We start from the raw sequence: 18,421 nt of genomic DNA on the forward strand, positions 1-18,421 counted from the left end.
ATGTATGTTACATACAACTGCACAAAGACATTATACACATTACCACAGTGTGGTGTAGGGTATAAACATAGTAGAAATTAGTAGATTCTTGCAGTTCTGGAACTGAGAAAATATTTCGGGTTTATACTTACAAAACTGATTTTTGTTTGTCCCAATTTACATTAGGCGAGTTTACTTGCAGCAATTGTCAGTTTGTAGGTGAGAGAGGGTGCTGAGAGGCAAAGGGTTACCATATGCCTCACCTCTCTCTCCTACAAAATGACAATTGCCGCAAGTAAACTCGCCCAATGTAAATTGGGACTTAGGGTACCTTCTCTTATTTACTTTATTTTCAATATTAACTTTTACTTTCTCTGGCCAAATAATAGTAGAGAGGTCATGTTTTCGCTTTCTCTTCAATGGCATGTTTGTCCTCTTCAACAGGGCAAATCAACAGTTGGTCTGTATGAATTGTGTCAATATTTGACATTACTTCCACACACACACACAGAGAGAGAATGAACAAAGCTCTTTTTCCTAAAAGCTTTTCATGGTGATGCATAGGAAAAACTGACGGAAAGGATTCGTCTGACAGTAATTGAGTCACACGTAGATACTTTATTCTAGAGAAAGGTTCGGAACAAAAAATTAACAGATATACAGCAAACGCAAAAACAGAAAATAATTAAGGAAAAATATATTTATTTCTAGTTCCATAGTCTTTAGTGTGTAAAATTAGTGTACTTAGTTTGTTGTATTTATTCATATTTTCTGAAATATAAGATTTTAGTTGAATTTAACGCAGTTTAGAATAACACAAATGTTACGTGAAAAGTGTAAACGTTTTGAGCATTTACAACCCGACTAAGTTGCAATTGTAAAATTGAAAAAATCACTGAAAAGTTAAAACTACCGCAGCAAATTGTCAAATGAAAATTATGAATACAAAATTTCCATAGCCCAAAAAAGTGGAAATTCAATCGAAGTGAAGTGAAATCACAAGAAAATTGTGACAAATCATAAAATACCTGCTGCCTTTGTTTGAAGTGAAAGTGAAAAGGTATGAAAAATTGCCTAACCATACATACACATAAATGGTCATTATGAGAAACGCATTAACAATTCCTGATGAAAATATGTGAAAAATCGATTTTTCTCGTTACCCATTCCACACGCATATTCTATTCGTCCTTTTGGGTTTTTCCTTGTTTTGTTCTTTGAAAAGTTTCCAAAAAAGCTTTCTTCGCTCTTAGTATATCTCTCGTCGTATGTTTGTGTTGGTATTTGTTTCTTTGTTTTGCTATCATAGTTTGTAAACACCGGCTTTACACATTTTACTGTTAATAGGAATGAGGCTTAAAAATTTCCACAACCCCGTGATATTGAATTTTAATTTTTTATTATACTTTAATTTCCTATTAGTCCAGTTCAAAAAGAAAAAATCTTGGTGTAATATTTGTTTTAATTTGAATTCGTATTTCATTTACAGTTTCGGAAATGATAGTTACTTCGAATGTGGATAACTACGCATTAAATGGTAAGTTCAAAGACTTTCGTATATACTTATACACATACATACATATTTGCAATTATTTAAAACATATATAATAAATAATAATTATATTAAAACAATCTTCTATATATAAAAGGAAATGGTGTTAGTTACTACGCTTATTGCTCAAGAACCGCTGAACTGATTTTGACAATTCGCACCAATTCGGAATGGTCTCATGGCAGAAAAGGATAAAACCTAAAAAAATCGCGAAAATCTGCGAAAATTTTGCAAAAATATTTTTTGACATATTTCTATGTAGCTTCGTGCTAGGAGTATACCGTGACACTTTTTTGACAGTTTTTGATGAAAATTGTATATGCACCAACTGTCAGGGTCCATTGTACTAGAGAGAGTTTAGTTTAGAGTTTGTAAAGATTAGTAGTGGTTTCAGTCAGATTCCGATTAAAAAGATGAAGATGAAAATGCTGGAAATGGTTTCCACAGTTTTGAGGAAAAAATACAAAATCCACAAAATTGGCGGGTTATTTGAAAAATCTAGAGCTCAGAGGTAATTTCATTGGAGATGAGGTTGTGGCATATATGTACATTAGGGTTATAACTTTTTGCACTTTTTTGCAAATATCAAAAATACCACCACATAACCGTGTAGAGCATGGAAAACTATCATCTCTATTGCGAAAAAAGTTTCCGCACCAAAAGCATTGAAGTTCAGTAATGCATTTTTTAATTTTAGCTGTTATGACAAAATATGTATTTGCTTTTAATTAAAATTTTTATTTTTTGTAATCTAATTTAAAATCATTATCAAAGCGTTCTGGACCAACTTGTTCTCAAATCGCGCCATTTCGGAGCATATAAGGAATTTTTGACACTATTGCAATTTTTGTTTTTTCTTTATAAACTCGTGAATTTTATGTTTATATTTATTGTATCTATTGGACAAGAGAATATGGTGTCATTTGCAACAAATTCGCGAAAGTTACAGACAGTTTTTAATGACTTTGCCTGTGAGAATTGTATTTTTTTCTATGAATATTTATTCAAAGCAAATTTAAAATTATAAGTAGAAAAAATATCAAAAGGGTTTTAGTAATCACAGTCGGCGCGGAAAGTTTTTTCGCCGAATCGATCTTAGAAACGCGTTTTCATCATTAGGACAAAATTCCCCACGTGGTACTGGTGTTGTATTTTTGTAAAAAACATATACGATTCTCACAGGCAAAGTCAACAAAAACAGCCTGTAACTTTCGCGACTTCGTTGCAAATGACCCCACATTCTTTTGTCCGGTAGGTACAAAAATATAAACATAAAATTCACGAGTTTATAAAGAAAAAGCAAAAATTGCAATAGTATTAAAAGTTCCTAATATGTTCCGAAATGGCGCGATTTGAGAACAAATTGGTCCAGAACGCTTTGATAATGATTTTAAATTAGATTACAAAAAAATAAAAATTTTAATTAAAAGCAAATATGTTGTCATAACAGCTAAAATTAAAAAATTTTTTCGCGATAGAGAAAAATTGACGCCGTATTTCATAATAGTTTTCCATGCTCTACACGGCTATGTGGTGGTATTTTTTTGGTTATAGCCCTAATGTACATTTGTATACTTTTAAGCCGTAAGTAAAAACATCTTCGAAAGACCAACTTCCGATTTATGTTGTAAAAAATTTGAGCAGTACCAGATATATATTGATACACTCTAGGTCCTGTCATGTTACTAACAAATGATATCCCCACTGAAAATCAGTTTAGTTCCCGCAGAGCTGGAACGCAACTGCAAATGGTCAAATACATACATATTAGGCCGGGGCGATTTGTGTGGAAGGAAAAAAACCTTAATAGGCCCTCCGCGTTTCTGATTCCTGGGATTGAACTGAGAAAAAAAGTCTGCTGAACCATATGTCTTCGTTGAAAATCGAGCCTCCCGATTTTGACTTTAAGTTTTTTATCTACGTTTTTTTGACATCTTGGCATATAACAGCCAAACCATTGAGATTTTCGAGCCAACACAAAGACAACAGTTGTAGCCAAGACAGTAGTTAAGAACTCTCTAATACATCGCAAAAGCATTGGAACGCTTTTTCAGGGAGTTTTGGTCTTGAGAAGATGCAAACTTTTCAGAAAATGTCGATAAATGACACTGTGCTACAGAAGTTGACCAGAAAAATATTCAAGCGTTCTGATGCAAAATTCCATGGTGTTGCGATCCATGGAGAACGAAAATGCCTTTAGTTCGTTTGGGTCACTTCGTTTTATTTCTTTATAACGATAAAAGTAGTGAAAATCTGGGTTTCTTATATTTTCAAATTTAAACGGGCATATCTTATTTTTTCCATAACGGATTTCATTTGATCCTTCTACCTTTTAAAGGTGTGAATAATATCTTTTGAATAAGCTATTATTGTTTTAAATCCGTTAACAAATGGCTAAGTTATAGTGGTTTATGTCTGAAAACCCCCACAAAAACCTATAACCAAAATGTTGGTGTGATACCACTGACCGTCGATAGCTCAGGGATGAATAGAGAAGAAATAAAAAGACAAAAACGAGTGTATCACTTTCAAATATATTTTCGGTTTATTGTTGGTATAGGGTTTCTGCGAATGAGAAACATTACCTTTTGTATGTGAAGCTACGAAACGAAAGCAATAGGAGTGTGACTCCTTCGAAAGTTAAATAGCAAGTGTGTTGCCAAGAGGGCGAAATAGCGATCAAAAGCCGCGACATCAACTACGACTGCAGCATTGGAAAGCGCCCCTCTGCATCCGAACTATGCGAATAAGGCTTCCAGGAGAGGTAGTAGAAAAGAGCGAACTCTCTCCTACAATCCGAACTAGGCGAATAAGGCTCCTGGAAGAAGTGCAGAGAAGATATCCCCATAAAGCTCGTAAGAGCGGCCAATTAGCGTGGGTAATTGGAATACTGCAGAAGGGGAAACAAAGTATCGAACGTATACATTGGCGTAACCAATGTATCTAACTTATACATTAGCCGCCCACCTTGACGCGCTATGTTTTCGTTGTCCTTGGATCGCAGCACGATTTAATTTTGCATCAGAACGCTTGAATATTTTTCTGGTCAACTTTTGTAGCACAGTGTCATTTATCGACATTTTCTGAAAAGTTTGCACCTTCTCAAGACCAAAACTCCCTGAAAAAGCGTTCCAATGCTTTTGCGATGTATTAGAGAGTTCTTAATTACTGTCTTGGCTACAATTTTTGTCTTTGTGTTGGCTTGAAAATCTCAATGGTTTGGCTGTTATATGCCAAGATGTCAAAAAAACGTAGATAGAAAACTTAAAGTCAAAATCGGGAGGCTCGATTTTCATCGTGGACATATGGTCCAGTAGACTTTTTTGCTCAGTTCAATCCTAGGAATCAGAAACGCGATGGACCCATTAAGGTTTTCAAATCGCCCCGGCCTAATACATATGTATGTATCATGGTAGAACAAACCAGGTAAAGTAAATACTACAACAAATACAACTCAACAACAACCACATAGAAATTTGTTTGTAAACGTTAGTGTCAACGTACATGTAAACAGAATAGGGAAATGTCTATAAATTATTGGAATTTAAAAAAACTAATAATTTTTCACATTTGATTGAATATTTTGAAAAACATGAATGAAAACTCGTTAGATTTTCAATTTGAATGTTTCCATATCATTCCACTAAATGCAAAATTTCTCGCAGAAAGTAGAATTTTTGCAAAAATTTTTGGGGTAGCTGGTAATTCATTGAAAAAATAGAAGCTGTTTCAATCGTTTGCTTTTGAAAACAAAAAAGCACATGTTTATTAGGGCTTTAATCTTTTCAAGTTTAACAAAATACCACACATATTAACAAATATTATATCGCCTCTATAAGCGGTGTTTAAGTGTGCGACATGTCGTTCGGACCTGGAGGAGGTTACATGTCAATGATATGAAGGAGTCTTTATGGGAAATAGTTTTTTTTCTGATGAATAAATTTGTTCTTCAAAAAATAAATATCCCTAATATACATCGAACATAGAAATAAATATATAAAATGTCGTATGGAATTTGACACTAACATTACAGCCCAGTTCAGTCAGCTGGGTATTGCTGCTAGCTTTTCTTGTTCTACCATGCATATCGTCACCATAAATGCCCGAAGACGTAACCGACATGAAAATCGAAATTCGTTTTTTGACGTAATCTGATACATAAAGCTAAAATACATGCTCTGGCAATTTCAAACTTCTACGTTCGAAAACAACGATGCTATTTAAGAAATGGCATTTCAGAAAATGGTATAATATTGCAGATTTTGTTGTAATGGAGGACCTAAAAACTAAGGACTTCAGCGGTTTTGGTTTCACTACTAATTCCCCTTCGTATATGATCGATAATATCCCATATACTCGCCGTCATTAGATTAATATTCCATAAAACAGTTTTTAATTTTATAACGTTTTTTGCTTCTCCTGTAAAGTTTTGGTTTTGTGGGTTTGGGCATTTATGGTGACGATATGTATGTATGTATGTATATCGAAAAAGTATGATATTCAAAATTGGAAAGAAACAAGTAAGAAAGTATCAGTCAGCTGTACCCTCAGCCTTTGACCAAAAACATGGACTTACTCCCGAAAAAATTGTACCGTTGTAATAGGAATCGTGAAACAACACTTTTCCCAAATTTTGTGTGGGAGGTACCCGAATGACTGGACCGACTGCACTGGGTAAAATAATACGATGTGCATAGTTGGACCAATCAGAAACTCCCTGCGGGAGTTATCCTCATGATTTGGCATTTTAGATGATGCCATCAGGGTTTCTTGGAGTTTTTAGGCCAGTATCTCAGGAAGTATGAACTGCTGAAAAAAATTTCAAAACTATCTGAGAGAAGCTCCTAAACTTCATTTATGGTGTGTGGTAGGTACACGAAGGAGTAGATTGATATGGTCCATATTCAAACCCGATCTATATCCGGAAGGAGTAATACGATTTGCAAAGTTTGGACCAAATCGATTGCGCCCTTTTGTGGGGGAGGTACCCGAAGGAATGGACCAATATGGGTCAACTTCGAACTTAAACTAAGTTTGGGTAGGGTTTTACGAAGTTCAAAATTCGGTTCGGTTGATCCGTTCGAGAGTTATCGTGCACACCAGCCAGACAGACGGACAGACGGGTGGACAGGGCTAAATATACTCCAAATTGTCTGAAAGAACTTCGTCCAACAACCTTGGGGTTTAAAACTATTATTTCGATGAGGCACATTTAGCCTAAAGGCTGAGGGTATCAAAAGCAAGAAGTAGGAGGTACTGATAACAAAAAAACCATCGATTATGAAACGAATGGGGGCGTTACGATACTACTTTGTTTGAACTGTGCGTCGCAAAATATGTTATTTGCTTAATAAATATATCTTAGTCCCGATTTACAGTTGCCCAATTGTCAGTTTATGGGACAGAGATTTGAGGAAAATAGAAACACTTTGCCTCTCAGCAGTCCCTTTCTTCGACAAACTGACAATTATCGAAAGTACAATTGTTTAATGTGCATCTGCGTCCTAAATAGTTCAGACTGCGAGACGAAGTTCGCCGGGTCCCCTAGTAAGAAATAAAGTTATATAATATAAAATGATATATATGCTATAATACGATGATAAAATTAGTGGAAAACAAACGGTCATGCCATTTTTTTATGCCGTGTGCCCCTATACCTTGTTTTCAGTTAAGTATATGAAAACAAGGTGGAGGATACAGTCACTTCAGTAGAAAAATTCCTTAAGACTTCACTTTGGGCGGTATCCTTTACATTTCAATCTTAGAAATTACAGCACTATCGGTAGGGAGGAACCGTGTGGACCTATGCATGCCAAAATATTCCGAAAATCAGGTGCACCTCTTATATGGGAGACTATATGAAAACTTTCATCTATACCCACAATTCTCTGTAGGAATGTTATATTCCCATATGTGGCTACAATAGAAAATCGGGAAGTACCGTTCTGTGGGAACTATAACAAAACGTGGGCCAGCACTGACAAATTTCTGGGGGAATGCTTTGTAGCACCAAAATACCAAATTTCAGACATTGCGGAGTGATAATGAGGCTAAATCCTAAAAATATCGAAAATCGGGAGGTACCGTTCTGTGGAGTCTATATCAGAAGTTGGATCTGTACTGACAAATTTCTGCAGCCAAGTTTTGTAGCCCTAAAGAAGACAAAAAACCAATCTTCAGCAATTTCGATGTGATAATGAGACTAAAACCTTTAAAATACCGAAAATTGGATCTTTCTGTTATATAGGGGCTATATCAAAACGTGGACTTTAATTACAAGTTTCTGGGGGAAAGTTTTGTGGCCCCAAAGAAGACTAAATACCAATCTTCGGAGTGATAATGAGGCTAAAACCTTTAAAATACCGAAAATCGGGACGTTACATCCTATGCGGGCTATATCAAAACGCGGACCTATACTGACAAGTTTCTGGGGCAAAGAAGACTAAATTCCAAATTTAAGCCATTTCGGTGAGAAAATGTGGCTACAACCTCAAAATACCGAAAATCTGGTGGTACCTTTCTACGTGGACCAATACCGAACAAGTAAATTGTACACTTTTTCCCCAAAAGAACTTATGTTGATTAGGATTAAAGTTCAAAAGTATTGCGGAGGAGGTGCTTAAAGGAATGGACCGACATAGACCATTATGGAAGTGGATCTCCAACCACTACATTATGCGCCATAGAAAAGTGGCGGTATAAAAAAGTTGAGATGTACTGGTTCCAGAATGAAATCGAAAAATGCTATTAAAGAGTGAAACATCAAAGTGATGGCATATCTTCCTGTGGAAATGAGCTGGGTAATCTGCTGCAAAGTACTCATGTTAATGAAGGAATATTTTCCCAAACTGTTGGTATCCAAAACATACGAAGACGTCGAAGATACCTGAGATTCAATCACAGAAGATGATATCGCTCATTTACGTAAAAAGTGGCATATCTCAAAAAATCAAACAAAAATCAACCCAAAACAAATTTTTTGTTGTTTTATGCCAAACTCATAAAAAATAAGCTTTAACTCGTTGAGTTTTAGAGATATCAATAAGAAAATTTGACACAAGATAAAGTAGAAGTCGTAGAAAAAATAGAAATTGCTAACTCAAAAAACTCATTTTTTGCGTTATGCCACTCGTTGAGTAAATGAGCGATACTCAGGGTATTCCGCCCGTCTAGAATGAATGAATGGAAAAAACGGGTGAAGAATAATAAGCCGCAGGAGATGATGATTTTCCAGCCCAGCTATTCAAGACTGGAGGCGACATACTGATATGGTTTAGTAGTTAGCACCATCTGCCAGGAGGAATGGGTACCCGATGATTATAACATAAGCATCAGATGTCCCATCCACAAATTAAAGCGGCAAATCTGCTCCGTATTCCTTTTCAAATAGTGTCCCGAATATTATGTGAACGAAGTAATTGTTCAATGAAATAATTGGACCTGCCTAATCAACCATCGACCAGCTATTAATCTTGCGACAAATCCTCCAATTGAGCCAAGATATACAGATCGACACTTACAATCCATTTGTCGATTTGAGAAAACAAAATCACAAAGATCCATCATCAACGGAGTAAAAAGTGTTAAGTTTGACTGGGCAGAACTTTTTATATATGCGGCAGATATGTGCAGTGTCTATACCAAAACGTGGGCCTATAAACAAAACAAACATTGTTCCACAACATCCCATGCGGGACAAGGGTGACTTCTCTCCTATGCCACCAATTTTTTTGTGGATAAACTTTTTGAGAACTGGAAACCTTAAATGCCAACGGATAATTTAGACAAAACATAAAGATACAAACTTAAAATTAGCTGTTTTTGACCACAAGAAGACCTAGTTGCTAAATTACAACCATTAAAGGCATATAATATACACTCCACGTCAGTAGAATAGAACACCTAACTTTTTGTTAATGTTAGCTTATTTATTCCAAAACGAATGAATCTGCGTTTTTAATCTTGTGGGGATTTAAAGTCTACGACGTTCCGTTTCAAACACAGAAAAAAATGTGTTTCTAGCTCTTCGCGAAATGATTTTCTGATCAATTTTCCGATAGTACTACGAAAAATAGGCATTTATTTTTGGTCATCAGGATAGAACAGTTACATTATTTTCGCGAATTTTTGAGATATTAACGCCGAATTTTCTTTCAGTCGATAAAGCTAGGCTTTCTTATCATTTTTACCAAAGAAAACCTTTAAATTATTCCGCGGGCACCGAAATAACAGCGTTAAAGGGTTTAAATTGACAGATATTTGAAACATCTCGGAATATCAATAGGAGTCGCTCAGTTTTGTCATATTTCTTCACAATAAGATAGACTATGACACAGACAACCTCGACGGATACAATCGAGTGCTTCGGATGCTGATAAGATGGAACATTATCAAAATAATTATGAAAAACGTCAAAATTGCTTATAAAAACCATGATGTTTTGTTCCATAAAATGGGTTTTCCGCGAAAAAGTCTGCCGTTTAAAGGTTAGGAAATATGCTCCAGATTTAGAGGAAAATAATCTGATATGAAAACAACCGTTATTTTAATACACTGAGGAAATTTTAGCACATTTTTCAAATTGAACACACCCTTTGGACTTCGAGTTTTATATGTGTTCTTTTTTCGGTGTCCGCGACTGTTATCAACAGTGTTATGCTCCAATATAAATGGACCAGGTTATGCTCTCTATACCGGATTTTACGAATTAGTTGTTTTTTTAACTGAACTCGCAAATGTAAAAGCCCCGTTTTCGCGGGAAAACACAGTCATTGAAATTGAAGTTTTAGGTTTCGTATGTTGTTTTAAAAAGTATTAAAATTTTCCTCAGTGTATTAAAATAACGGTTGTTTTCGTATCAGATTATTTTCCTCTAAATCTGGAGCATATTTCCTAACCTTTAAACGGCAGACTTTTTCGCGGAAAACCCATTTTATGGAACAAAACATCATGGTTTTTATAAGCAATTTTGACGTTTTTCATAATTATTTTGATAATGTTCCATCTTATCAGCATCCGAAGCACTCGATTGTATCCGTCGAGGTTGTCTGTGTCATATTCTATCTTATTGTGAAGAAATATGACAAAACTGAGCGACTCCTATTGATATTCCGAGATGTTTCAAATATATGCCAATTTAAACCCTTTAACGCTGTTATTTCGGTTCCCGCGGAATAATTTAAAGGTTTTCTTTGGTAAAAGTGATAAGAAAGCTTTGCTTTATCGACTGAAAGAAAATTCGGCGTTAATATCTCAAAAATTCGCGAAAATATAGTGACTGTTCTATCCTGATGACCAAAAATAAATGCCTATTTTTCATAGTACTATCGGAAAAATGATCAGAAAATCATTTCGCGAAGAGCTAGAAACACATTTTTTTCTGTGTTTGATACGGAACATCATAGACTTTAAATCCCCACAAGATTAAAAACGTAGGTTTATTCGTTTTGGGATAAATAAGCTAACATTAACAAAAATGTAGGTGTTCTATTCTACTGACGTGGAGTGTATGTAGATACGGAGAGCAACCCTAAATGCCAAATTATAGGTAATTCAATGAGAAAATGTAGCTAAAACTTCAAAATAACTTAAATCGGGTGGTACCATAATATGAGGGTTACTTCAAAACTTCAACATACCTTAAATCAGACCGTTATATGAGGGCTATACCAAAACGTTGATCGATATATCCCATCTTCGAACTTTACCTATTTGCTATCAAACTAGCGTCCTATCTTAATTTATCTGGATGTTAGAGTGATTACCTTAGATGGAAGGACATGCATAGATTGACTCAGAATGTCATACTCTCTACAATTTCCGGAACTATTTTACTTCTTCAGAGTATAGACTTCGTTTCGTGTCTCATCGTCTAAACATTTGTTAAAGGCTAAACTTTTATCCTTTTTCCACGTTGATATTGTCAAACACTTTATACTGTTTCAGTATGTTGATCAAATGACCGATTTATTTAAAACGTTGAAATTTGAGTAATAAAATGTCAAACATCTTCGAATAATGAATTAGGAATTTTCCCATGGGAGCCAAGTACGTCATTTTACCCACCATATTGGGGACAGGAGAGACAGGTCCAACGGCACAAGAGTGAAGGCTAGATCAACAACCCTATCAGTTGAATTGAATAATATTCATACTGATGCAGTCGTTCATGGCACTAACAGTTATGATGTGAATGCCGTCTTCATCTAATTCTACAAAAGAACGTCAGCTTCCTTTTCAAGCCAAAGTAACCACAACGGAGTTTCAGATGAGTTATTAAAGAATATTTTTCAAAAATCCAACAGACCATAAAGCATGGATTTTTGGACAAAGGATTTTTAAAAATATTTTCCAAAAAGGAATATTTTTAAAAAATATTTTTCAAAACGTGAATTTTATTAATTTTAGATACGTAGATTTAAAAAAAATATTCTTTAAAACGTCAATTAAAAAAAACATATTTTTAAAACGTGAATTTTTTAAAAATAGTAAATGGATTTAAAAAAAGTATTCTTTAAAACGTCGATTTAAAAAAAATTAGATACGTGGATTAAAAAAAAAAAATACTTTTTCAAACGTGGATTTAAAAAAATATTTTTCCAAAGGTGGATTTAAAAAAATATTTTTCAGAGCGTGGATTTTTTAATAAAATATTTTTGAAAATAAAGATTTTTTAAAGAAATATTTTTCAAAATGTGGATTAAAATAAAATTATTGTAGATACGTGGATTTAAAAAATAGATACGTGGATTAAAAAAAAAATTTTAAATTTAAATTTTTTTTTTCAAATGGTTCATTTAAAAAAGAATATATTTTTCAAAGTGTGGATTTTTCAAAATAAAGATTTTTAAAAGTAATATTTTTCAAAAAGTGGATTTTTAAAAAAATATTTTTCAAAACGTGGATTTTTTAAAAAAATATTTTTCAAAACGTGGATTTTTTAAATTTGTTTCTTTTCTTTTTTTTAAACGTGGATATTTTAAATTTGTTTCTTTTCTTTTTTTAAACGTGGATATTTTAAATTTGTTTCTTTTCTTTTTTTCGAAACGTGGTTTTTTTAAAAACAAATATTTTCCGAAACGTGGATTTTTTAAAAACAAATATTTTTCGAAACGTGGATTTTTTAAAAACAAATATTTTTCGAAAAGTGTATTTTTTTTAAAAACAAATATTTTTCGAAACGTGAATTTTTTAAAAACAATTATTTTTCGAAAAGTGTTTTTTTTTTTAAACAAATATATTTCGAAAAGTGGATTTTTTAAAAACAAATATTTTTCAAAAAGTGGATTTTTTTAAAAACAAACATTTTTTGAAACGTGGATTTTTTAAAAACAAATATTTTTCGAAACGTGAATTTTTAAACAAAAAATTGAAAACGTGGATTTTTTAATTAATTATCTTTCAAGTTGAGCTGTTATGACCTTAGAGGTAACTTGATAAATTAGGAATCCACCGAACTCCCACACAGTCAACCATTATGCTACACTTCACGGGTGGTTTAGTCCGATCTTCAAGCATTTTAGAATGTTATTTTTAGTGGGTGGACGAAGGCTAAGCTGGGAAATCATTTGAAAATTGTATATTAAAATTATTTATTTATTTATTTTAATGTCAGTTATTTCATTCCAAACCTTTCCTATAGTCCGACTTGGCTGGTAGCCCTATTTTTCAATGCTTTATTACAAATACTAAGGCAGTTTTTTCACCTTTATTTGTATTTGTCCTTCTGTATCAGAAGATTTGATCATCAATAATTGCCATCGGAAGGCTAAAGGCCAAAGGCTATACCCACTAAAATAACATTCCAATATGCCTGATGATCCGACTTAACCACCCGTGAAACGTAGCATAATTTTTCAATGTACCTCTTAGGTCATAAAAGCTCAACTCAAAAGAGAATTAATTCAAATATCACTCTAAAATGACCGCCTTAATAAGGCAAAACAAAAAAGCGGATTTTCAAATTTTTTTGAGAACTTGGATATTTTATTTTTTTGAAAACGTGATTTTTTTTATTTTTTTTAATGGATTTTTGAAAAAATATTTTTCAAAATGTGGATTTTTAAAAAATATTTTTCAAAATGTGGATTTTTTATAAAAATATTTTTCAAAATGTAGTTTTTTTTAAATATTTTTCAAAGAGTGGATTTTTAAAAACGTGGATTTAAAAAAAATATATATATTAAACCGTGAATTAAAAAAAATATTTTTTAAAACCTAGATTTGGATTTTCTTTGTTTTAGATGCTTAAATTTGACCTTATTCTATACTGCTCACTATTTTTTTTTAATGGAAGGGACTGTTCTCATGTCAATTAGTGTACCCCGATTTATGTTGGTTATATAGTTATAGGGGACCTCTCTTTTAACGCCGGGTCCAAACGGCGCATAGTGGTTCAGAATAGTTTTTCTTGGTCAAAACTCATTAACAGCTTTCCGATGCATTAAAAAATTTTAAATTCGGCCTGTGAAAACGAAAAAACTTTGTTCCATGCTCTCCCCTAAAAATCTAGTCCAGTAAAGTTGGAATTTCGCTGCAATTTAGTACCTGAGGAAAAATAAAATACCTTACTACATGTAAACGGTACGGTTATTAATTGAAACGGTTCTTAAAGAAAATAATACTCCCTACTTAAAAAACAATGACCACAATATCTGTTAATATGCCTATTCCTGTAACATTTTTTCCTTGATGTTATCGAAAAAAATAGTAGACTCTTACAGTTCTGGAACAGACCAATAGTTTTTCTATTTCTTTTTCCAGAAATTTGCAAAAATGAAGTATTTTCCAAAATTGCGAAAAAAATTTCGTCTTTAGGAGCACAACACGACCATATCTTCTAATATTTGACCTAAGTTTATTATTTCGTTTGTTTCAATATGTTTACAATAGAATCCCATATGGAAATTGACAATCGGTGACGACGAAAATTAAGGTTTTGGAAAGGAAAATCGATTCCTGAACCATTGTGGGGCGTGCCTAAGGACACCATTTCTAGAGATGGTTTACATGGCCAAAAAATTACTCTACGTAATTACATCAAAATAAAACGAGATGATTTAGATAACAGACTAAGAATCCGACTCCTCTGGAGGACTATAGTAAGTTGAGTTAATGGAAAAAATGTATCGTCCCGTGCAACCTATGTGTGTAAATATTTTTAGTTAATGGTCACTGGAGTGGACATAATTATCGACAAGACTCTCAAACCCCTAAGCTTTTATGGCAACTGTAACAACAACTAACCTTGAAAATGTGTCAATGTCCTTTTTCAGTTGATCTCATCTGTTCACATTAGTAATTGTTGGTATTTAGTGTAAACAATTGGTGGAATTGTTTAATTAATGTGTACTCGTATGTGTTTATGTACGAGTGTCTCAAAAGTTATTAAAGCTAAAAAATTACATATATCGCACATTTTCAACAAAAGGGTTGTAACTAAAAATTTTGAAATGTTCACTTTTTATTAAAAAACGATACATAATGACCAAATCCATAAACTGTAAAAATCTCCCATTATTTCGTTTATTCTTTCGTCAAAATTGCCATTGTGTCACTCTTCATGTCTTCAGAGTTACTAGTAATGTATTAACCAGGTCTTCGTAGTCGAGCCATTTTTTGTTATACTTCGACTCCAGGCCAATTTTTTTCACGACTTCGACTCTGCCTCCAACTCCGGAGTCGACTCCGAAAATAAATTCAATCACTCACAGTTAATAAAATATTTACATCTTCCAAATTGTTTTTGCTGTATCTTACATCGAAAAGTAAAAAAACACATATTATAAATTAACCTACGTTAACTTCGACTGGACCGAACTTTTTATACACTCCCCCGTCAGAAAACCTTTAATCTTTCAAAGTAAATCAAATAGTAGTGGCAATAAAAACGTGGATATATATTGGATCTATATTTTCCTCAAGGATATTCTTTACCCATTAGGAACTCATTTGATTGAACAAAGTATTATGTGCCAAATTTGAAAGAACTACCTTAATGGTCTATTTTAATTCCAACAGACAATCGAAAATTGCATCTTATGGATGAGGTGAAACAAGTAAAAAAGCGTTGATTTCGGCCGGGTCGAATCTTTTAGTAAAATAATTAGTTTTCTTTCTGTTACGAATGTACCAATGCCCACAACTTTAGGTGGAGCAGTTATGTGATCACTGGGAACCCAAATACCTAGTTTAGAAATCGGGCGGCATCGTTTTATGGGGGCTATACCACAACGTTGGACTAGGTACACCATTTTTGGTGGATAACTTTTTAATCGCCATAAATGGCATACAATTTTGGCCAAAAATTTAGATAAAAACCGAAAGAAAACCTGTAATCGGCTATGTGCACAATTTTCAATTTCACTGTGCGAAAAAAAATTTCAAGGGAAACTGAAAGTATGAAAGTAGACCTAAAAATATGAAACACGTGTATCGGCGTTTTTAAAGTTTACGTCGGAAAGTAACCAAAGTAAGCGGGGCAAGTTCCGCCCATTTCTAGATATTTCCAAATATTCGAGTTAAGATATCTTGGAATCCTTGCATTTTAGGTATATACGAGGGCGGTTCGGAAACTTCTTAGCCTATCAATGAAAGAGAATAGTTAGTTTTTCAAAAATATTTTTATTTGTCAATATAATCTCCTGAAACTTCAATACACTTAGTCCAACGCTTTTCTAGCAATTCTATCCCTTGATTAAAGTAGTTTTCCTCAAGGTATTCAAAATAGTGGTTTACAACTGTAATTGTACATATCTTCATTTGAGGTAAAACGCTTGCCAGCAAGGAATTTTTTAGATTTGGGAACAAGTAAAAGTCACTGGGAGCTGAATCAGGAGAATAAGGTGGGTGGTCAAGCAACTCGTTCTTTAATTCGTTGATTTTAGCCATTGTTAAAACTGGCTGGTGCGTTGTCTTGATGAAAAATTATTTTTTTGCGTTGTAAGCCAGGACGACTTTCTCGAATTTGTACATTTAATTGATCCAAAAGGTTGCAATAGTACTCTGAATTTATTGTTTTACCCTTTTGCAGATAGTCAATCAATAAAAATATGTACCTTTGAAGTCCCAAAAAACCGTTGCCATAACCTTACCAGCCGATTAAATTGTTTTTGCCTTCTTTTGGGCCCTTCCTCCAGCTTCAGTACATTGTTTGGATTGTTCTTTTGTATAGGTGTGGATCCATGTCTCATCAACAGTTATGAAACGACGCTTAAAATCCATTTTATTTCGCTTAAAACGATCCAAACAAGCTTGAGAAATGTTCATTCTTATGCCTTTTTTGATCGACTGTTAACAAATGCGGCACCCATCTTGCAGAAAGCTTTTTCATCTGTAGTTCTTCATGCAAAATTAAATGGACTCGATCATTTGAGATGCCCATGATATTAGCAATTTCATGCACTTTTATTCGTCGATCATTTAATACCATATCATGCACTTTGGCTACAATTTCTGTTGCTGTTGCTGTTTTGGACGTCCACTACGTGTTTCATCTTCAATGCTTGTACGACCACGTTTAAATTCAGCAACCCAATTTTTTACTGTTGCATATGAAGGAGCACTTTCACCTAACACATTCACCATACCATTATGAATTTCTTGTCCCGATAAACCTTTTTTATGTAAATATTTAATGACAGCACGCATTTCTAATTTTTCCATTGTGAAAAAATTACGGATGCGTCTTTTTTGAACACCTGTTTCTATATGAAGGAGTTGCCGGATCGAAACAAAATTTAACATGTGTTCATAACAAAGATGGAAGTTTCCAAAACACTTAACTTTTTTATGTTTATACCGCGCTTTTTGTGCTAGGCTAAGAAGTTTCCGAACTGCCCTCGTAGTGTCTTTACTGAGGAGGATATGCGGAATATTTTCTACAAAATGGTTCGTCATAAATTGTTATTACAGGTTTCAGAATAAAACAAATCTGTAAATCTTATCTAATCGCCAGGAATCTCTAAAAATGAAAAACACGTTTTAGGGTTAAGGTCGGACTTCATCTGAGTTTATTCAAAATTGTCCCTCAAAACATAATTGTAGAGAGATGACGTCAAAGATAAAAATATTCTTCGTCAAATTTCACTATGGGTCACTAAAGAAATGAAATATCTATTTCAATTATGTATCATGAAAATATCAGTATCAATTTTGCTGAAAAAAAACAGGAAAATATTTCCCAATTTTTTTATGAAATTTTTTTCCTGAAAGTAATATAAAACTTGGTTCTAGGTGAAAAGTGTCAAAAGAAGAAAAATTCTACACAAAATTTTTAGAGATTCCTGGCGATTAGATAAGATTTACAGATTTGTTGTAATCTGAGACATATAGTAATATTTTATGACGAACAATTTTGTAGAATATTTGAATTTGATATGATCACATTTTAAAGGAGTTTTTGAAAGATTTTCGAAAAAAGGACCAAAAAGACCCCTTTCTTGAACCGCATGAGGGTTAAAATTTCTAACAGAAATATTCTCCATACCTTCCTCTGTAAAGTTGTCAAAGACACTATATACCTAAAATACAAGGTTTCCAAGATATCTTAACTCGAATATTTCGAAAAAAAATACCTACGCTACGATCGTTTCGCCTGGTGGTTTAAGCCAGGCTCATCAGGCGTATTTGAATGCTAATGGCTAGAAGACAAAGGCTGATTTTGATAACTTCTATTTATACAAACATTTTTACAATTTTGTAATTATGAAGTATTTATTGAAGTCTTTTTCTTTATCAAGTCACCCTAGTGTCTTGTCTAGGAATCATTTTCTCAATACATACACATATACAATCGAAGGGGGGTTTCCTTCATGAATTGTAATACGCCTGATGAGCCTGGCTTAAACCACCAGGCGAAACGATCGTAGCGTAATGGTTGAGTGTGTGGTA

General features: G+C 33.6%; 1 protein-coding gene across 1 annotated transcript in view; it reads left to right on the forward strand.

The window, feature by feature from the left end:
- Nucleotides 1-539: 539 nt before the first annotated feature.
- The window catches only part of Syt14 (Synaptotagmin 14), a 65,756-nt gene continuing 47,874 nt past the window's right edge, over nt 540-18,421 (forward strand). Inside the window, exons 1-2 of the mRNA XM_073958827.1 lie at nt 540-1,039; nt 1,469-1,516. Of these exons, the coding sequence (XP_073814928.1) occupies nt 1,477-1,516 (40 nt within the window). The 5' untranslated portion in view covers nt 540-1,039; nt 1,469-1,476. The remainder of the gene's footprint in view (nt 1,040-1,468; nt 1,517-18,421) is intronic.

Source organism: Musca autumnalis, unplaced genomic scaffold (assembly GCF_047663935.1).
Source record: "Musca autumnalis isolate F117 unplaced genomic scaffold, ASM4766393v1 scaffold_1, whole genome shotgun sequence".
Classification (NCBI taxonomy): domain Eukaryota; kingdom Metazoa; phylum Arthropoda; class Insecta; order Diptera; family Muscidae; genus Musca; species Musca autumnalis.